At 35.6% G+C, this 23,148-nt stretch overlaps 2 protein-coding genes across 4 annotated transcripts in view; both read left to right on the plus strand.

Moving 5' to 3' along the window:
* The first annotated feature begins 6,679 nt into the window (after positions 1-6,679).
* On the plus strand, positions 6,680-7,823 carry psmg3 (proteasome (prosome, macropain) assembly chaperone 3). Of its 2 annotated transcripts, none has more exons than XM_079405689.1 (3): positions 6,680-6,798; positions 7,149-7,377; positions 7,465-7,823. In XM_079405689.1, exons 2-3 carry the CDS (start codon positions 7,162-7,164, stop codon positions 7,615-7,617), a joined length of 369 nt encoding a protein of 122 aa, XP_079261815.1. In that variant the 5' UTR covers positions 6,680-6,798; positions 7,149-7,161; the 3' UTR covers positions 7,618-7,823. The 2 variants fall into 2 exon arrangements, with proteins under 2 accessions (XP_079261815.1, XP_079261816.1); XM_079405690.1 differs by lacking the exon at positions 6,680-6,798 and adding an exon at positions 6,866-7,051.
* A 2,888-nt stretch (positions 7,824-10,711) lies between these two features.
* tmem184a (transmembrane protein 184a) overlaps positions 10,712-23,148 on the plus strand; it is a 30,532-nt gene continuing 18,095 nt past the window's right edge. For both annotated transcript variants that reach the window (XR_013784142.1, XM_079415551.1), the window contains exons 1-3: positions 10,712-11,133; positions 12,001-12,255; positions 21,088-21,253. Coding sequence is in view for 1 of the 2 variants with exons in the window: in XM_079415551.1 (XP_079271677.1) it covers positions 12,001-12,255; positions 21,088-21,253 (421 nt within the window). In the remaining variant the exon portion in view is untranslated. The remainder of the gene's footprint in view (positions 11,134-12,000; positions 12,256-21,087; positions 21,254-23,148) is intronic.

Consider the following 23,148-nt stretch of genomic DNA (forward strand, 5'->3'; position numbering starts at 1 on the left):
AATGGGAAATACTTTTACAGCATTTAGTAAGCTAATCTTAATTGTTCATTTTTATGTATATTGATGCATGTTAACATTTCAATTTGGATTTAAAAATGTATACATTAATGAACAAAAACATATCTAAGTATAAATATTAAAATAAATGCTGTAAAAGTTGTTTTCTAGCTCATTATAGCTAATGCATCAAATAATGTTAAATGACAAACATTAATAAACACTTTAAAATATGGTCTCATTTGTTAATATTAGATAATGCATAAGAATGTGAAAAACAGTGTTAGATAATTAAATTGTAATTGTTCATTATTAATTTGTGTTGGTTCAACAGTGCATTAAAGCAACTGTAAGTTTTCCCTTTTACCTTGAAAGATCAGTTTTTAAAATCATTCTGATGGTTCACTCAAGGTGAAAGACTTTTGTTTCTTTCTCATGCCCTTGTCATCTGATTTGAGATTCGGTAAATTTTGTGAGCTTTTACAAAATTCTGCAAAAAGGGTGGATTGCTTTGCGGTAGCAACAAATCCACTGTAATGACAGTAAAAGTAGGGGGCTACGAAGTCACAAAAACACACAAAACTTCATACAGTTGCTTTAATGTTAACAGATACAACTGTACTAACTGTACTACTTCTAATCTACAGTTTTTCTTAATCTTAGTTAATCTTGACAAATGTAGTTCATGTTAATAAATGAATCCTATTAAAGTGTTACCAAATCCCAATCTTTAAGAGCAAAATGTTTTGTTCACAAATTCAAATTGATCAAGAGTAATTCTGGATATTATCTGTGAATAACAACTTAAATGTGGGCCTATTCCTTTAAGCTATGGGAAATAACTGCGTGAAGACTTTTCAAAAAATAACTTTTATAACAGAATTTTCTTTTTCTTTGAGGCTATAGAATCCAAACAAAAATCCGGTAATAATGATGTCAGATACAGTTCGCCCTATGGCTCAGAGCATTTATGGGCTCATGCATTAAATGCTGTGTGTGCATTTTTGTAGGCGGGGGCACTGTGTATGACAGGAAGGAAAACAGTGTTTTTAGGCATGACCCATATGGTCAGCAAGCTTTTCTTGCAGAGCGATGGCTGTGACTTGGCTTCATGGAGCTGAATTGTGCAAGGTCAGCCAGTAGCATGGGAGTATGCTACTGCTTTCTCACTGCGGAGGTTCTTAATCAGCCTCTCCCCTCAGTGTGTCTACATCCACCTCCACTAGTCCCGGCCTGCGCGCCACTGAACCAGAGTTACAGTCACCTCACACCACTGAACACACTCACTGCATTAGATCTGAGGGTTAAAGGAGCAGAGATGCAGTGTTTCTCCCACACTGCATTTACTGCCATGACTAAATATATAAAAATTGATGTATAAAACACATTTACATATACCGCATAAAGTTTTTATATATAGTGTTTTTTAATTTGCGCATGCTCACCAAGGCTGTGTTTATTTGATCAAATCTGTAAAAACAGTAATATTGTGAAATATTACCATTTAAAATAAGAATATAGATGGATGGATGGGTATTTTTGTTGTTTTGGAGTGCCGCCATATATTATTTTATGTTCTTTGGACTTTTCCATGGATTTTTTTTTTCTCTCTCTTTCTGTATAATTTACAGATTATTTCTAAGAATATCAATTCAAAGCTGAACTGGCATGCTTTTAGGCAAATCTGAGGCTACTCTTTGTTTTAAATATGTTCGTTTAACACCCTAGGTTATGCTTGCATTTTAAAAGATGGTCTGGCAGCAGTTCATCTGAACTGGTTCTCTCCAACTGTCTTTAATTATGAATTAAGCTATGTAGCTTATATAACAAATACAAGTTTCCTGCTTTTATGTTGATTTGAATCTTAATTAGTTAATGTTTCTAGGATTGTTGCTTTGCCTACGGCATTATTTCTATAAAGAGATTGTGAGTCCTTAAATATTTTCAAAAATTTATTCTAAAACTGATTCTTTAAAAACAAAATTGAAAAAAAATATATATATTTCTGAAACAGTTGTTTACAGCATGTTCATGTTTCTTTACATTATGTATCATAAAATATCACAGGAAAAAAAATCACTTTTTTAAAGTAATTTAAGACATTAATTTAAGATTGATTCATTACTTACAGGACACTAAGCATTATGGCAAATCCATAATGTGAAGCCTGCTTTTAAAAGGCCACATTACTAATATAGTGTGTTTAAGTCTCCAAATGTTATGGAAATGCTATCTGTAATGCTGCACAGCACTCTAGTGGTCACTTGGGGAACGTATGCATTTCTTTCTAGAATGCGTGTATGTGTGTGTGCCTATGTTGGTACACTTATTTCATGAATGACATAAGGCTCCAGATGGTAGAAGAGCAATTTTCATTACATGTATTGTTGACTTCCACTCACATCATGAATCTAGCCTTACAGATCAACATGAATCAGATGCTAGGCGACGGAGACGCCGATGCCGTGGATGAACTGGTGCATTCAGCCTCTCTCAAAGAGTGCTGATGATGTATTTCATGTGACGTAGATGCCCATGAATATGCATAAGGCCATTTATGATAGCACTGAAAGGAAGAGGAAGGAAGTAACTCTGATAATTGTTGGATAATTTAAAGTCAACACAACATCAAAATCAACTCTATTTACTTTATTAATGCACATTTCTGGTCTCAAATTTGTGAAAAATTTGGTGCACGTTATTCCAAAGAATATCATCATTTGTCTTTGCAATAAAAATCACTCAGTCTCTGAAAAAAAAAAAAACATTCATTTTTCTGGTTAACGTCAGGGATGGGAAATGTTTCCAGTTCCTTAACAATTCTATTAACAATTTGCTTAGTACTTTTAAGGAAGCAAATATGCATTGGTATTTTATGGCATTCCACATTCAGTTTACAATGGCGGATGAATTCAGATGTTCATGATAAATCACGGAATCATTTGGTTGGAGTATTTTGTAAAAACTGAAGTTGTTCAGAATAAGATTCCCGATCACTATTCACCATCCACTCAATTCCCAGTGGATACAATCAAGTCCAACCCTACATTTTTCTTATTGTATATACTCTCTTTAACTTAAAACAACAACAAATAACAGAAAGTAAAACGGACTGTAAATGTGTTAGTTTCAACTTAATATATACCTATATTCGCCGTCACACTACTGCATGATCTATGTGTTTCTGTGTGTGTGCAAGACAGACAGAGCTGACTGTTGCCAGGGGTGGGTTGTCATATCAATGGAGCAGAAAGTATTCTGTGAGGTAACCGACCCATGGCAGCTCTCATTAACCCCTGGTGAGTGCACTTTTTCAGGGCTACAGTATGTGGGTCTGCACTGTGCCCTGAGCCCTAACCCAGACCCTTTGAATCTGACAACACCGTTCCGACAGGAAACTGTAGTCCACACATATGAAAAACATATCAAGATGTCCAGAACATACAGATGTTCCTTCTTCATCCACATCAGTTTTCTAAGAAAAAATTAAAACAACAGTTCAACCAAAAAATTAAAACCTGTCATTATTTACTAGTTGATAATATGAACTACTTCAATGGTCCATTTATGGTTGTTTTGGTTGAAATGTGTGTCAATGTACATATGCACAACACACACAGGTCGGTCCCCACAATGTAAAAAATGTCAAGGTTTACTATCCTTGTGGGGACATTTGGTCCCCACAATGTAGCATAAGCAAGTACACACACACACACACACACACAAACACACACATATTTTATGTATGTTCGTCATATTTCAATACATTACATACATGTAATACATAATATATATACAAACACATATACATATAAATGAAAATAAAGAAAATGAACAATTAAAAAAATAATGTAAGTATTTAAAATGATATGTATGTGTATAGATAGACAGATATATATATATATATATATATATATATATATATATTATTATTATTATTACTAATGAAAGTGAAATTATATATATATATATATATATATATATGTGTGTGTGTGTGTGTGTGTGTGTACAGTGAATAAAGAGACAGATTTTTTATTTTTTTTTATATATATATATGTTCGATTGAACCATTCCTTTCAATTCTATAACTGTAGGGAGTATATATTTGTGCTTAACATTCCCCATGGTCTCGTTTGTGTCAAATCAATATGAATAATTACTCACGTCATGAATGAAACAAAAACCTTAATTATCTGTTTTTAAGTCACGTCTCCCAACCTGAATAATGGATGTCCATCACGTCTGTATAATCCTGTCCTCATTAGAAACCAGAACTAAAATGAAAGGGAGTCTGAACAAAAGAGTGTAGGTATGTGGCAAACTGTGGGACTTACACCGAGGATAAAATGTACCACTAATTAAATCCTGCCAGCCAATCAGACTTATCTTCCTACTGCTGAAACAGAAAGAACCCAAACGACATGCATATTTCCAGCAAAACATTAAAGATATATTAAAATGATAGTCCTCTTCTGTGGGAGGTGTTCATGAACAATGAATGTGCTTGTTCCTTCCTTTCATTGGCCATGATAGGCATTTCGCTTGCTCCTTCCTCATTTCTCCCTCTGCCTCCGGAGCTCACAAAACCCATCAAGCTTCTGATTGGCACCTCTTTATAGCACTTTGAAGAGCAAATCACTTCACAGCATGTTTATAGCATGTATGCCCATTTTACCTAATGCTAACAGCTGAAAATGATTACTTAATGGTGCGTTAGAGGAAAAATGCCACATCTGAGATTTGTTTTGACAAACGAGTTTCACTTTACATGATATCAAAATATCACAGAACCATCATCGCTCAAGACCTTTTGTGCTATGACAGAACAATTGATGATCTACTACTTATATCCATTAGGCACAAGACCATGCTGGGAAAGTCAAGTAAAATTTTGAAGGTTGTTAAAGGCCTTCTGACCGGCTTTTTTGATTGTATTTATGACATGTTCAGTGATGGCTTATTAATTACCTTCACATGATACTGGCCTAAGATGAAGTTTGCGTTGCAATTGAGCAACAAGTTGTAATGAGATCAAAGTCTAGGCTACAATGTGTATTGTAGATTCTGACATAAAAGAACATTAATGTCACACAGTCTGGATTTACCCAAGATCTTACCATAATTTTATTGAACAATCCACAAGCAACAATCGACAATGATCATAAAATTTTACACATCAATCATGGTGTGAACAGTATGTGTAAGACAGTATAAGTTAACTATAACGTTGTTAGCGTCCACACCAGAGCGCAATTACATTCTATTTATCATAGGATTGTGCTACAATTATGTCATCTGCCACTTCAATTCCTTGAACTCTTTAAAGCAGGATTCTGATTCTAATTGGCTATGTTTATAGAATTTCGAAAGTGATTCCAATGATATCGTTTCTCTGTGACATTATTATAGTTGTGGTGTGGACTCTGCTATTCTTTACATTTTAGAATGATTAAAAAAAATTAAAAAATATATATATATATTTATCATTATCATGATAGTGATTGTCCTTGGTGTAAATGGGCCTGTACTCTTAGTTCTGGTTTCAATAACAGACCTAAAACTACAATAAAAACAATTTAAAATTAAACATAGGCTACCTGACACTGAAATGTACATATAACACTAAAACAAGCAAGTGTGATGGCACTTTAAATGACATTTCACAAAACTAATCCTCCATTCACCTGAGCGAGAGAGAGAGAGAGCCTTGGCACTTCTAGTCAACCTTGTGACGAAAGTGCAAAGATGGCAACTTCTTTCAGGCAGATGTAAAGCTCAAAGGCTTCAGGATAAGTCTGCCAGAGCAGCTACAGTGTGGAACACAAAGAGCAGCCTCAGTGAACATGGCACACACTGTCAAATGGACTAGACTCAGCAAAAGTATGACACATCCATACTAGATCCACTGACATGGGCGAGGTAGCCAGAAGATTAAGTTATCCAGACAAACCACACACAATCAGGCTGTTCCAGGTGGATAGAGAGGATAAAACATTTTGAAATACAGATTTACTTGTCTGTTTGTTTGTTCGATAAAATTCCCTGGGCACCGTTTCTTAATCAAAATAGATCAACTCACTTATAAATACATTGCTGTTCATTCCGATATGATAATGGAACATTATACAAACATAAACAGGATTTTTGTTTAGTTTAGTTTTGTTTATGAAAAGTCTCTTATGCGCACCATGACTGCATTTATTACAATAAAAACAGCAAGTGCCTATTTAGACAACTAAAATAAGAACTTTTATATTTGAATCAATTTTAAAACGTAATTTATTCCTGGAAGTTAAAGCTGAATTTCCAGCATCATTCTTCAGTGTCACATGATCCTTAAAATATATACAATCTTAAGGGGAGACACTGCAGACAAAAATAACAAAAAAAACAAAAACATTTTGAAACCAACTTCATCCAGTGTTTAGATTTTTGTTCTAGAAATGTAAGCAAATTAGCGCATATTTCATAAATAATGCCTCATTTGCATATTTAAACCTAACATTATATTTTTTGCAATTATCAATGTAAGCAATCAACTAGGTGAGTAAGGTGATAACTATTATTTTTTTTTTTTACCCTATTCACCTGCAGTGTCTCGCCTTAAATAAAAGTTACATAAAATGTTATCCAAATCGCTGGTGTAAACCTTATATAAATATCTAACAGCTGGCATCTTTTTGTTTGTCATTGCGTAACGTTTAATAGGTGAAACGCATCCACTCTTCGTCTCCGCTGAGGGATGTTTGCAAACGGAATCACATTCGACCTAAGAGGATAATTTACGACTTTAAACTAGCGGTGAGAAATGCTTATTACTTCTATGCTGTTTGTTTCAACCGTTTATATTTGCATAGCATAAATCTGCTGGTTGTTTATCTATTGCTCCGCGTGAGTCTCTGAAGCCTCGGTGTTTCCTGTGTCGATTGTCCGCTTTTGACAAGCTGGTCGCCAGCGATCTCATGCGGCCTACTGTCGCTGTAGCTTCCTGCTTCTGCAACACAGAGCTGAATGAATGAGCTTCCTTATCGTCTTCATTTGCCTTGTACTTAAAGTAATTAATTTATTACTCCGTTTTTCTTGCTTTTAACTGTTTCAGTTGTTAGACTTTTATCACTGGCTATGTTTATAACTTTTTTATTTATTTTCAGGTGGCAGTAAATAATGGCTCCTCAACCCGTCATCCGATCAAGACAGACGGAACAAACAATAAACGGAAACCCAACTCAAGTGGTCTGCACGGAGTTCAGCAACTACATTTTTATAGTTTTGACACAGTATGGTAAAATTGGGACACTTGTATCTGTAACACCTGACACGAGGTCTGGTGATATCAACCTACCCATGTTCAGTACCAGAGTACTGCTGGGAAAGGATGAGGTAATGAAGTTAGTTTTTGTTGGATAATCGATACGGCAGATAAAATCATGTTTGTATTTCACCTTGTCCTTTTTGTGTCCTTTGCAGCCTCTTACACATGTCTACGCCAAGAATGTTGCAACGTTTGTTTCACAAGAATCCGGCAACCGACCGGTCCTGCTGGGCCTTTCACTTAAAGACAACAGCGCTGAAACTATGAAAAATATTAAAGATATGATCAAAGCCTGCCAGGTGTGGTAAACGGGAGGTCAAACGGCACTATTTCTGGATGAGGACAAATGACGTATCTGCACAGTGTTTAAAACGTAACTCTTGACTTGTCAGAATGATCTCAAGTGCTGTTGCTATCGCACAGTGTTTGAAAAGCTTTTCATTTCAATGTTAAAATTAAGAGTTCTGTTCAAGATCACTTCTGTTTGCCTCTGTATAATAGATGTCTTTCAGATGCCCTGAGATTAAAATCATATTTTCTTACCTTTTAATATTTGGTGCTTATTTAAATCTCACACCAATCCCAAAGTCTTTGAAGAGGCACCTGGTTCAACACATGCGCTATCTGCCAAACCACTGCAACAGTGTCTGCAACGCTTTTTCAGGAGCCATTATTTTTCTGTTTATTTTTCCCATAGGGAATTTAAAAAAAAGTCTTTGTTGAGGAGTTATAAGCCATGAACCAAACCATACAGTCAGCTACTAGGTGAATCACAACTCTACAAACTTTGAATTGAAAGTCTGATTGAGAGCTGTACAACTTCTGTATACATTTTTGTAGATTTTGGGGGGAAAATCTTTATATTTAAAGTGATAGTTCACCCAAAAATGAACCACAAAAAAAATTCTGTCATTAATTACTCCCCCTCATGTCGTTCCAAACCTGTAAGACCTTTGTTCATCTTCGGAACACAAATTAAGATATTTATTTTATTAAATTCGAGAGCTTTCTGACCCTGAATAGACAGCAACACAATTGAAATATTCAAGGCCCAGAAAGGTAGTAAGGGCATCGTTAAAATGGATATCTATATTATTTTTAATTTTAATTTAATTTAATTTCTTAAATTATTTTATTGTGTGTATTTCTTTAATGTTCCTTTATTGTTGGTTCTGTCTGTGGTTGAACTGTGGGACAAGGAAGTGAAAACAGAATAACCCTAAAGAAACCTTGACAAGCAAAGAACCCTGAAGCAAAGATGTATTTGAAAATCAGACAAAACCCTGGTTAAAAAAAAAAAGTGTACCCAACAATCACATGAAGAATTACGGGTGTCATTTGTTTTAAATCAATGGAGAGAAAAAAAAACACATTTTAAAGATTAGGAAAAATGTAATGTTTATTGCTATATGCAAAGAGCATATGGAGGCTGCTCTTTGCACATTTATTGGAATGGGTCGGCGTTAAAGGGTTCTTTTGGCAAACTTTGTGATTTTCTGATTAGTGGAGATTTCTTTGCAGAATTGTGGGTAATGTAATATTCTACCAAAAAATATTTTGTTAAACATAATTATTTAAAAAATAGTTTAAATAATGCTGGTTGATGGCTTTAACATAGGCATATACTATGGACCTCATAGTCTGTAAAGGTTTATAAGTTATCTTTAAAAATCAATTCCTCTAGGTCTAGAACAAAATGAATGGCATTATTTACTTTCTAAACCTGACTGCTGCACCATATTGCTGTTAGAGAAGAAACGATTTTTACAATAAATACCTAATATATATATATATATATATATATATATATACACACACACAATAGATTCAACAAGATGTTGGAAACATTCCTCTGAGATTTTGGTCCATATTGACATGATAGCATCACGCAGTTGCTGCAGATTTGTCGGCTGCACATCCATGCTGCGAATCTCCCCTTCCACCACATCCCAAAGGTGCTCTATTGGATTGAGATCTGGTGACTGTGGAGGCCATTTGAGTAAAGTGAACTCATTGTCATGTTCAAGAAACCAGTCTGAGATGATTTGAGCTTTGTGACATGGTGCATTATCCTGCTGGAAGTAGCCATCAGAAGATGGGCACACTGTAGTCATAAAGGGATGGACATGGTCAGCAACAATACTCAGGTAGGCTGTGGCGTTTAAACGATGCTCAATTGGTGCCAAGGGGCCCAAAGTGTGCCAAGAAAATATCCCCCACACCATTACACCACCACCACCAGCCTGAACCGTTAAGACAAGGCAGGATGGATCCATGCTTTCATGTTCTTTACGCCAAATTCTGCCCGTACCATCTGAATGTCGCAGCAGAAATCAAGACTCATCAGAGCAGGCAACGTTTTTCCAATCTTCTATTGTCCAATTTTGATGAGCCTGTGTGAATTGTAGCCTCCGTTTCCTGTTCTTAGCTGACAGGAGCGGCACCCGGTGTGGTCTTCTGCTACTGTAGCCCATCTGCTTCAGGGTTTGACGTGTTGTGCGTTCAGAGAAGATATTCTGCATACCTTGGTTAACGAGTGTTTATTTGAGTTACTGTTGCCTTTCTATCATCTCTAACCAGTCTACCCATTCTCCTCTGTCCTCTGACATCAACAAGGCATTTTCGTTCACACAACTGCCGCTCACTGGATATTTTCTCTTTGTCGGACCATTCTCTGTAAACCCTAGAGATGGCTGTGCGTGAAAATCCCAGCAGATCAGCAATTTTTTAAATACTCAGACCAGCCCGTCTGGCACCAACAACCATTCCACATTCAAAGTCACTTAAATCCCCTTTCTTCCCCATTCTGATGCTCTGTTTGAACCTCAGCAAGTCGTCTTCACCACATTTAGATGCCTAAATACATTGAGTTGCTGCTATGTGATTGGCTGATTAGCAATTTATGTTACCAAGCAATTGAACAGGTATACCTAATAAAGTGGCCGGTGAGTATATATATATATATATATATATATATATATATATATATATATATATACTGTATATATATATATTCTGTATCTATGCAGTCATGGCCAAAAATATAAGCCCCCTTGGTAAATATGATCAAAGAAGGCTGTGAAAATTAATCTCCATTGTTAATCCTTTTGATCTTTTATTTGAAAAATTATATATATATATATATATATATATATATATATATATATATATATATATATATATATATATATATATATAGTGTGAATTAAGGTAATCTCTTCATGGCTCTCTTATGCCTCAAGTGACCTAGTTTACCTGAATTAATCCTACATTATGTCAGTACGCACAGTTCTGCTGCAGATTTATTTTCTGAGATCTATAATCAATGTAAGTGCATTAATCGAGACTGCACGTGTGAATACTGCAGCAGCTTTGATCAACAGGTGCTCGTCCCTGCCTGTCATGTCACGTGACCAAGGACTAACGTCGTAAGGTCACATGACCTGGGTGTGCTGTTGTGTTGCGAAGTATACACCTGCCCTAATTTGATACGGAACGACGATCTTGTTGGTCTGGGACTGGGAAAAGCCTTTAGAAAAAGAATCGTGTACAGTTGTCTTCGCTTCAGGATTTTTATAACGATCAATTAGATCTAGACTCGGTTTGCACCGAGCTGACTGCGTCCATCAGATCCGTCAATAGTTAAACGAGGAAGTGCGCTCGACTCATCGGCCGTGTACACCTGTGGCTACAAGTCGTATATCGATCCTTTTTAATCGCTCATGTATGCAATGTATTTAATCTTTAATCCCAGTGCCATGTTCAGAGTAAAGTAATTCGAGTTTGATCGCACTAAACTCAACAGGTGTTGACTCTGTATCAGGGTAAGTGTTTCATCAAATATCGATGAACAGGTCTTACTTTCTGTTTTAATAACAGGTTAGATTGAAATGATTCCTACGTACCTTTTTTTAGTCTTTTAGTGTAAACACGGCATAATTTTCTGAAAAATACTGCACTAGAATATGCTTTTAATCATGTTTTCTGACGCCGCAGTGCGTTTACAAAAATATAAACTAGTTAACAGTAAAATATTATAGTAATCTTTGATTTAATAGCTAGATAAAATTATTATGCTAGCTATAAAACATAATAAATTGACATGAGTTCTCCTTCAAACAACATAAAGGCTGTAGACTGTACTTACAAAGGAAACACAGTTTTATAGTAATAAAAATAAATTGTGGACGCCATGGTAACTTTGTTAAATAAAAACTATATACATAATAACTTACAAGTCTTTGTTCTGTTCATTGAAACCCATAAACATGGGTTCTTTTCTTTAAAAAAATAAAATAAAAATAAAATTCATTCATTGCATTAAATTGATTAAAAGTGACACTAAAGACATGTAATATTACAAAATATTTATATTTCAAATAAATGCAGTTCTTTTGAAATCTGAAGTGAAAATGTATCACAGTTTACATAAAAAAAAATATATATAGATATTAAGCAGCAACTGTTTTCATCATTAATAATAATTTTTAAGTTCCTTGAGCACCATATCAGCGTAGTAGAATGATTTCTGAAGGATCATTAATTCTATAGGATTTGAAAGATAGTGTATAAACAAAGGTGCAAATGAAAGATAGACTAAAGATTTAGGCTATGACTGATTTGATAACATTTTGTTTTAATTTGATTTTGAAAAATGTTCTATTTTATATATTTATTTATTTTTCCTACAGATGAATGAGTCCGGGTCTACTACGACAAATGTCAGCACTCTATCAGCGGATTCACATAAAAACATGGATAATTCAGTCCCTTTGTCGTCATTCTCAATACTGTCAAACATAACCGACATGTCTAACTTGACCATGATCAGATCAAGTAATGGGACTGAAGTTGTGGGGGACGACCAGCTCTTCCTCAACACCCCCACGGCCCAAGCCTTGTCAGGGATTTTCGTTTGGTCTGCGCTCATCATCACCTGTCATCAGGTAGGCTCATTTAAAGGAACTAAATGTCACTAATGTGTTTGAGGACAACTAATTAATAGTGATCGTTTTACAGCCAGGCACTCACACATTTCTAGACCACAGAGCTTCTTATTTAGCACCAGAAAAGCATCTCTGCTGCTTTTAAACCAGTATGGAGTATAGAAAGTATAGGCCATGAGGTGAGAAACAAATCTCGGCATTAAATGGACTGGTATTGTGGCCTGGGGAAAGCTGGAAGCTCTAATAGCTGCGGTTCATTCAGAGCACAGGCAAATAAAAGCAAATAACCTAGGCAGAGAAAACAAGAGCTGTACCATGCTGTCTCCTCCCTCATACCTGACCACAGGCTCATTATCAACTGCAGATCTTGATAAAACTATGTAATTTTAGAAGGTTAATCTATGCCACATAATCATTAAAGACTCACTGCAGTAATAACTAACCCTCTGCTCCCTGCCTCCACTGGTTATCGATCATCAGAGATCAATAAATACCTGCATGTTTGTTCTGGACCGTCATCCATGTTTTCTTTGCTCTAAATGATTCATTTAGAGTGTTGTTACCGTCCTTGACCAATCAAAGTTAGCTACAGAGCAGAGTGGTACCTGTTCCCAGAGCTGATAAGAGTGCTGTGTAAACACACGGTATGGCTTTAGTGTAGTCTGGTGATCTAATGAGAGGATATGTAACCAATAATATTTGTGCCATCTGCAATGTGCACCACGGGAACGCTTTTTAAGAAAATGATTGTCTCTGTGACGCAGCTTGTATTTCTTTTCTTTTGTTTCTTTGTGTGTGTAGTGTTTGGCAGTATTTGAAGTAGCTGTTGGTGTTTTAATGTTTGCGTTGTAGTTTAATAAATCTGTTGGCAGTGTCACATACACTAACAGTAAAAGATTTGGATGCAACTGAAAGAACAATGTTTTTCTTGAAATCAATGTTAAATAAATTGGGCCAATCTACACTACCATTCAGAAATTTGCGGTCGGTTAAATATTTTAATGTTTTTTTGGGGAAAAGGCTCTTATTCTCACTAAGGCCACTTTCATCAAAAAAATTTAATATACAGTTAAAAATGGTAATATTTAGAAATATTACAATTTAAACACATCTGTTTCCATGATATATGATTATCTATTTTCATATACTGTTATCATTGATGCTGCTTAATATTTTTTTGTGGAAAATATTACTGTGATGAGTTGCCTTAACATTTATAAATATCTATACTGTGACTTTTACTGCCTCAACACTTTTGAACTTTTATTCCAGAAAATATAAAGATTTTTTACTTATTGTAAATTGGCTAGGTTCAAATTTCAAAACTGTTTAAAAAGCATCCAAATTGGGTACCATGAAGTTGATTGAGCGGAAAAATTTAAAGAAATTAAAATGTATGTTTTGATTGAACTTTTTGCTCGCTACATAATTCCCATACTCCCATTCATGTTTAATATTACATTTGTTATTATTCTAAAATGTGGAAATAGTGTGTCCAAACTGTTGACTGGTAGTTTATACTCCCAGCAGAAAGTACAGCGTGAGCAATATTTTTGAGCCCAGCCTTTATTTATAGAGGAAGTTATTTTGTGCTTGATGAAAGACCATCAGCCACTAACCTTTACACCAGCTGTATCAATAAAAGTGAGCGATAAGGGCAGCTTCATAGACACCAGACTGTTCAATAAGTCTTCTTGCAAAGGTTTGGCCATTTCTTTATAGATATTTATTTATTTATTTATTTAGTCATTTAGCAGACGCTTTTATCCAAAGCGACTTACAAATGAGGACATAAGAAGCAATCAAAACCAACAAAAGAGCAACAACGTGCAAGTGCTATTACAAGTCTTGGTTAGCCTAACGCAGTACAGATAATTATTATTATTATTATTGTTATTTTTAATAAAAAGACATAGATAAAATACAATTAGAATAGATAGTGCTAGAGTTAGAGGGTCAAGTAAAGATGAAACAGATGAGTTTTTAGCCGTTTCTTGAAGATGGGTAAGGATTCGGCTGCTCGGATCGAGTTGGGCAGGTCATTCCACCAGATGGGAACAGTTAATGAAAAAGTCCTTGAAAGTGTTTTTCTGTGTCTTTGGGATGGTACAATAATTCGTTGTTCACTTGAAGAACGCAAGCTTCTAGAGGGCACATAAGTCTGAAGTAAAGAATTTAGGTAAAGGGGTGCAGAGCCAGTGGTGGTTCTGTAGGCAAACATTAATGCCTTGAATTTAATGCGAGCAGCTATTGGTAGCCAGTGCAAATTGATGAACAGAGGCGTGACGTGCGTTCTTTTCGGCTCATTAAAGATTAATCTTGCAGCGGCATTTTGGATTAATTGTAGAGGTTTAATAGAATTGGCTGGAAGACCTGCCAAGAGAGCATTGCAATAGTCAAGTCTGGACAGAACGAGCCTGAACAAGGAGTTGTGTTGCATGTTCCGAGACAAAGGGCCTGATCTTCTTAATATTATATAATGCAAATCTGCAGGAACGGGCAGTTTTAACAATGTGGTCTGAGAAATTCAGCTTATCATCAATCACAACTCCAAGGTATAAACATATAAGCATATAAACATGCTGAGCAGTTCTAATTTGCTGGGGTATTTCCCTGTCCTTTATATTTTGCCGTTCATTACAGCTAAAAGCGCACATCATACCTGAATATCCATTTCTGTGGCATATGAATGAGTTCACCGTGTTGCCTACAGCAAGATGAAACCGGCTGGTGGTGGATGAGTTTTGTGTAAAAGTAATTGGCAGGTGAAGTGCCGGCACAGTATGAATATACCCATCTTGTGTGTCGAATTACCAATTATATTTGCCCACATTGTTCGGTTTCAGAAAAGGACGAAATCTAATTTCTCTGCTCTTGCTGATATATTTTGAATCCCTTTTCATTGCAGCCTATATGACCCATGAAGAAATTTAATATAGAATATGTTTCTCAAGCATCTGTTATGTAATTGAACTACTGGGATCGTACTGATGAAGAGCAGAGGTCAGGAAAGGTATTTCTTCAGCTCTGAATTGCAGCGCCCGCAGTGTGCCCGGAGGACTATGATTTGATTGCCTCCAAAGCGTCTTGAGTGCCATACAGAAGCCAATACCTCTGAGAAGCTGACAGTTTTCAAGCGGCCAAACAACGTTGGGATGCTGTATGGAGCTTGGAAATGAGTCCCTGTGTAGTAGTTTTCCCCTTCAAGTCATAATCAAGTCAAAACAGTCTGGTTTTTGTCCCTCAGCCAAGCAGCAAAACGACTCATCTACCGCCACCTCATCTGCGGCTTCGCAAACAGCCGCCTGCGGAGGGTTGCACGAGGCAACATATTTAAATCCTGAGGAGATTAAAGGAGCCCTCAGGATTGTTTTAGTATTTCACTGCCTTTGTCGGTTTCGCTACAAAAGATTCTCCCGGCGGAGCTTTTCTCGCACGCTGCATACTAAAGGCAGACATTGAGATTGCGTTCGTAAAACACCCTTTTCTGAAGTTACTGATTTGCCTGCAAAACTTTCACAACAGTGCCAGGGGTATCAAAGGAGTCTTTGAAGACCAGCTATTTAGAACATAAGCACCTTCTGAGCCAAACCTTCTTAAGTGATTGTTATATATTGCAATGACAAGGCGCCAACAGTGCTCTTGTGTCAGGCTTTTTCTCAGCTCTCTAATTTTTACAAGCTTTACGGCCTTAAAGTTGGTGCTACACCTTGTGATTCATCGGCTCTTGTTTTTGGGTGCCTTGCAGCTTCACCGGCAGTTCCTCTCTGCTTCAGACAGGTTGTAATTAGCTTTGACTGCATCTCTGCGACAGCCAGCAGACAGTCAATGACCAGAGCCATTATTGTGAGCACGGCTCTCTCTCACTGTCAGCTCCACATTATGGAGTCTGGGAACTTATTTCCCCTGCAGGCTAGGTGAAATAGAGGACATCAGTTCAGAGAGCAACTCCCTTTGCTTTTTTGAGAGCCCACAAATACATCAAGCCTCCACCCGTGGAATGAAGGACTCAAATAATCTGATTTCAAATGATTGAGTGTCCAAGAGTTTAAAGAGCCCAGCGAATATTGAGCCCCCTCAGTAATATTGTGAAGTTCAAAGGGACTGTTAGGACATGCACATGCCTCACAAACTCCATAGTACTTTTAGAAGAGATATTATAATACCGGTAGTGCCAAACTTGAAAAATATAGAGCCAGTATATGCACATGTGAATTGTGAAACACATTGGTTGCATTCTGTGCCTGGTTACTGTGTAGTTTGACCTGCATGTTAACAAATGAGTGCATTCACACCAGGAGAAGGTTTCAGTGCCTAGTCTATTTTTGCTGTGCTGTTCGCGCACAATTAAAGTGATGGCACACTTTTGATGGACAAAATAAATATGATTTCATGCACAAAAAAAAGCACAGAATAAGCATGTCTAGTGAGTTTTAACAAGAATTGGAGTATGTCAGAGAAGAAAATCAAGAATCAAAAATATGTATAGAAAATTTACCCATTTAAGCTTTTTTAATTGTTCAGTTGGGGTGAAAGTATGGTGTTATATACATCTATATTAAAAAACATTATAAACAGCACGTTTTATATCAAAGTATGACTGAAACGACATGATCAGAGCTGTTTTTGTTGTGTACAATTTACATGTGAATGCAAATCCCCATGTTAAACTAAGTTTATAAATGACTAATTTCTAAAAACAAACACCAGTGTGAATGCTCTTGCAAGTCTGCAGCTGCAGTAAAGATGTAGTTATGTTGACGTGAAGCTTGTGGCGTGAAACCAGCATAAAGCACGCTACCACTGGACTCTGGAGCAGTGGAAACCTGTTCTGTGGAGTGATGAATCTGTTTTGTCTGATGGGTGAGTCTGGGTTTGGCCAATGCCAGGAGAATGTTATCTGCTTGACTGCATTGTGCCAACTGTATGGGGCCACTTGGTTCCAGTGAAGGGAAATCAATGCTTTAGCAAACCAAGACATTTTGGATAATGCATTGCTTCCAACTTTGTGGGAACAATTTGAGGAAGGCCCTTTCCAGCATGACTGCACCCCAGTGCGCAAAGCAAGGTCCAAAAAGACATGGTTAGATAAGTTTGGTTGGGAAAAACTTGACTGGCCCTCACAGAGTCCTGACTTCAACTATATCAAACACTGGGGATGAACTGGTGCTGAGATTAAGAGCCAGGCCTTCATGTCCAACATCACAGCCTGACTTCACAAATGCTGTGGATAAATGGACAAAAATTCCCACATAAACTTTCCAAAATCCAGAGGTGGGTAGTAACGAGTTACATTTACTTGAGTAAATTTTTTGGGGTAACTAAAACTTTTAGAGTATATTTAAAAATGGGTACTTTTACTCATACGCAAGTAAATTTTTAGTGAAAAAAAATTGTACTTTTACTTCGTTACTGTGGGCGACACTCCCCTCGTTACTTTATCTTAATGCAATACAAGTTAAAAAGGCTTCAACTTATTCCAAACGCGCTGTCTACTTTTCTCTGGGCAATGAGCGATGCCCATTCACGAATGATTCATTGTTTTGAGTCAATTCTATTCAAAGGCTTGATCAAACCAGTTGGCAAACCAGTGAATCGGTTCGTGAATCAGTTTGAATGATTCGTTCAGTTCCCTTCCGCACGCGCAGAGCACAGTTGCCTTTGGGCTGCTTTTTTTGTAAAGTTGTGTGAAAAAATCCCTGGTTGCTGTTTTTTGGGCTTATTTAAAAAAAAAAAATATGGTTACCTGTTAGGGAAATCTAATAGGGTCTGGCTGCAGAACTGCACTTGCATTTTCAGACTTGTACTCTCAGAAACCTGCACTTCAAGTGACGTAACTTGCAGACTTTTTTGTTTTTTATTTTAAGTATTTTTTTAAATTGAATCTCTCAACATTTCACACAAGTAGCCAGGTGGTGAAGACTAGAAAAAAGAAACTAAATTACGAAGTCACTTGCAATCGCTACTTGCACTCTTCGCAGCCTGCAACGTCACTTGCAATCCACACAAATCGTGCGTGCTGCCAATGGAGACAAGACGCTGCTTAAACGATTAAAACTAATTTAATATCATAACATACAGGGTCCTGCAAGTCATCTGTAAAAAATACTTAATAAATAAAAATAAATAAAAGACTGCAAGTGACGTCACTTGCAGAAGTGCAGGTGTCTGAGAATGCAAGTCTGAGAGTACAAGTCTGAAAATGCAAGCGCATGTCTGCAGCCAGACCTTTCTCGGGAATTCTGATATGCAACTTTTTCTTTATTTATGTTCGCCGTATTCTCCAATGCATTGATTGACACTGTCTTCTCACAGTTAATAGTCAACCAGTGCAATAATATAAGTGCCGCAGCGTAATTTGCCAAATGTTCCACCCCCTCGTTGGAGAAAAATCACATTCAAAAAGGCGCGTGACGCTGTAATCCAAGCGATGACAGAAGTAGACAGAGGAGTGGGATGACTTTCTTTTAGCCTAATTTTTACAATGTTTTTGTAATGTATTAATTATCACGGGCTGTAATAAAAAAACAAATAGTCATGTCCTAATACTAAGAGTAAATACATTTGGTTCAAATAGCCTGGTATGGCAAGATGTCTTAAAATGTATTTCTTTTTTTAACATTTAAATTTAGACCACATTATTAGATTACATTTTGACTTCATGAATACACACAAATGACAGCTTAATTTTTATCTTTTTTTATAATATTTTTTTAATAATATTATATCATTTTTCTTTTTTTAATATAATTTCCATTATAATTTAATATGTATTTTATATATTTTTCTATCATATTTATTTGGCATTTTGGTTTTTTTATGCAAGTTATTTGATAGTTATACATTATTTTAAATGGTAGAAAAACCTGTTTTTGACCTCCAAAATAAAGCACTTTCCTTCTGTACATGGCTGTGGGGACGAGCAGTTTTGTGGTGCTTGTAATTCTTTATAATTAATTAAAAACAAATATTGCCACATTGATGGCTCAAGAAGGTGTAATTTTTCAAATAACACTAGGTTACAATTTTTTTTTTTTATATAAATGAAAGTGTTTTTCAAGTGTAATATTTCTGTAAAGGCTAGGGACAAAAAAAATTATATTTCCATAGAATGACCCCTATATATTTAAGGCTATAAACATGTTACAGCTCCCCTTTGAAGCTCTCCTTTTCCATGTCTCCAATCCTATTCTGCTCACAGGTTATTGGAGATTAGTTTTGTTCCCACTTTTGTTGCAATTTGCTGATTTTTGTAAAATAGCTTCTGTTTTTGCTTTTCAGATACAAGAGCGGTTTCAGTTTAATATTTTGCTGCCTCATATATATATATATATATATATATATATATATATATATATATATATATATATATATATATATATATATATATATATATATATATATATATATATATATATATATATATATACACACATACATACATACATACATACATACATACATACATACAGTTGTGGTCAGAATTATTGGAACCCTTGGTAAATATGATCAAAGAAGACTGTGAAAATTAACCTGCTTTGTTAATCCTTTTGATCTTTTATTAAAAAAATTCACAAAAAGCTAACCTTTCATTGGATAATAAGAATTTAAAATGGGGGGAAATGTCATTATGAAATAAATGTTATTTACCAAGGGTTCCAATAATTCTGACCACAACTGTATATGTATGTGTATATATATATATATATATATATATATACACACACACACACACACACACATATATATATATATATATATATATATATATATATATATACATACACATATATATATATATATATATATATATATATATATATATATATATATATATATATATATATATATACACACACTTTGAAATAGCGTATAATTTAATTCAGTGATGCAAATCAGCATTTTCATCAGTTGTTACTCCAGTTTTCAGAGTCATATGATCCTTCAGAAATCATTCAAATATACTGATTTATTACCAGTGTTGGAACCTGTGACATTTTGTTCAGGATTCTTTGATGAATAGAAAGCTCAAAAGAACAACATTGATAATAAATCAACATATTGGAATGATTTCTGAAGGATTATGTGACCTGAAGACTGGCATAAAGGCTGATATAAATTCTGATATGCATCACTGAAATAAATTACATAAAAAATCTTTTGAACGGCTGTGTGTGTATACACACACACACACACACACACATTACATCAATTTTATCTATATATCTAAATGAAAATAGACTATAGATGTACAGTATATGATCTAAAGTAACTAGTAACTAACTACTTGTAGTTTTTTTTTTTTTTTTTATCCAAAACTTTTTAGTCTTAATAACTATTCAGACTATTACTTTTACTTGAGTAAATATTTCTATAAGTACTTTTACTTGTGTACAGTTTTTGGGTACTCTACCCACCTCTGCCAAAATCACATTAGGTGGTGGTATTGAGCCTGCATTTATTGTGTCTTGACAGCTTGTGATGTTAAAAGTTCTTTTAAATTATATAGCTGTTAATATCATGTCAGCGTCAATTTGGTTAAACAGCTTTGTTTGATTTATTCTGTTAGCTGTCCATAAACCGTTATAGACCTGTTTACTGTTATTCAACATCACTGGTACTACTGCATACAAGTTTGTCCACCTCACTTTTCCTAGTGTCTGATAACAAACAATTGATATTTGTTCTTGCTATCTTTTGATCTGTTCTGCAGTGTATTGCTCCACTGCACACACTCTAATCATTTGCATTTTACTGTTTTTGCTATGTATGTCTAACTTTAATTTATTTTGTAGGCAAGCTTCTTGCTTAACGAAATCTTTGTCTTTATAGATATACCTGCACCTAAGGTCGTACACGGTGCCAAACGAGCAGCGCTACATCATCCGCATCCTCTTCATCGTCCCCATCTTTGCTTTCGACTCCTGGCTCAGCCTGCTGTTCATCAGTAATGACCAGTATTATGTGTATTTCGACTCTGTTCGTGACTGTTATGAAGGTACAGTAAATCAGAGGTGCTTTCTGCCCTTACATTCTTTCCTACCCCCCTGGGCATGATATTATTCACTCCAAATATCACACTGGTGGAACGATGTGTGCTGTTGTTTGGAAGTCTGGCCTGCAGTGAGGGAGGAGAGCCTGCTTTACAGACGTGGGGTGGCAGGTTTCATAGAGGGGAAATAGATACATGCTCATTGTAACTGAACAAACCAGTTTGTCGTGTTGCAGCCAGAAAGGAGGACGGCCAATTGTCTGTTATCATCCTTTCAGGCCTATCCCACTGCTCTTAGACAATGACGACTTGAGAAACAGTTTTTCCTATGTTATTTAAGTTACATGGGAAAATTCCAGTGTGGAGATTTGTTTTGTTTCATTGAATCCATCTTTGTACTGTATGGCAGCATAATTTTATATAAAAGAGTCAGTTATGAAGTTTAGAGTGATTGTTGTAATCTGTAATACACTACCATTTAAAAGTTTGGGGTTGGCAAGAGTTTTCATGTTTTTGAAGGAAATCACTTATGCTTACCAAGGCTGCCTTTATTTGATAAAAAAAAAAAAAATACAGTAATGTTGTGAAATATTATCACAGTTTAAAATATCTGCTTTCTATTTGAATATATTTTAAAATGTATTTTAAATATATTTTAAAATTTACTCCTGTGATGTTGAAGCTGAAATTTCAGCATCATTACTCGTCTTCGGTGTCACATGATCCTTCAGAAATCATTCTAATATGCTGATTTGCTGCTCAAGAAGCATTTCTTATCACTGTTAAAAAACGTTTTGCTGCATAATATTTTGTGAAAACATTATAATTTTTCAGTATTCTTTGATTATAGAAACTTTAAAAGAATAGCATTTGTTTGACATAGAAATAATTATAATAGTCTTTACTTTAACTTTAGATCAATTTAATACATCCTTACTGAATTTAAAAAAACTTAATTTCCTGCAATATAATATAGGTAATGTAATATAATTGTGATTTTCAAAGTTGTTAAGTCTTAGTCATAGAGACCATCAGTAAAATCTTACAAGTAATAGTTGTGCACACTGAGAGACAATGAGATCTAACCATCTAATCTGTCTTTAAATAGACCTCTCAGGTTAAGATGGATTTCCTAGACACAAACAACTCCTCAATCTTGACCTGTTTTTTACACAAAGCGACAGGATATTTAGGGCCCAAGCCACTAAGGCGCAGGGCCCTCGTGTTCTTCTAAGGATTATTATTATTATTATTTATTAAAAAAAAATTATTTCGACTATCCGGGCACTTTTGGGGGCCTTAACGTGCTCAAAAACTCTTGAAAATTGGCACGCACGTTGGAATCCGTGGCCATTAGGACGCCACAGAGGCTGGGATCCGGGCGTGGCACAGGGGCTCTACGGCATCCCCTGGAAAACTGTCAGAGAATTTTTGATATCTCGAACGGTTTGCCCGTGGCAAGGCAATGACGTTATGGTGAAAAATGAGAAACAGGAAATGCCTAATAACGTCCACATACATTGTCTGATGTTGATCAAACTTCACTGGTTTGTTCGTTGTATGATGCCGATCGCATAGATGTGACTTATGACTGAAAGTTATAGCGCCACTAACTGGCAGCAGGAAGTGTCATTTTTCAAATGCTTTGAATTCAGCATCTTATTTTTACTGTATTTGCTTCAAACTTCATCAGAATAATGTCAAAACACGGCCGACGTAAAACTGTGAAGGGAATATTGATATCTAAAATACTGTTGCCATGGCAACGTGTCAAACTTAAATTCTTTTCTGGTGATTTTGAGGCAGATAACATGTTTAAAATGTCATGAAACTCAACACACATATCAGTATTAATGATAGATAGACACTACCAAAAGCTCATAAATGGGCGTGGAGGAGGA

This window comes from Barbus barbus, assembly GCF_936440315.1.
Source record: "Barbus barbus genome assembly, chromosome: 4".
Classification (NCBI taxonomy): Eukaryota; Metazoa; Chordata; class Actinopteri; order Cypriniformes; family Cyprinidae; genus Barbus; species Barbus barbus.

Bases quoted from the DNA above. Each gene is read 5' to 3' on its own strand.
- psmg3 (XM_079405689.1), top strand. From the start codon at position 7,162: ATGGCTCCTCAACCCGTCATCCGATCAAGACAGACGGAACAAACAATA. The intron at 7,378-7,464 runs GTAATGAAGTTA...TGTCCTTTGCAG, and splicing joins TACTGCTGGGAAAGGATGAG to CCTCTTACACATGTCTACGC.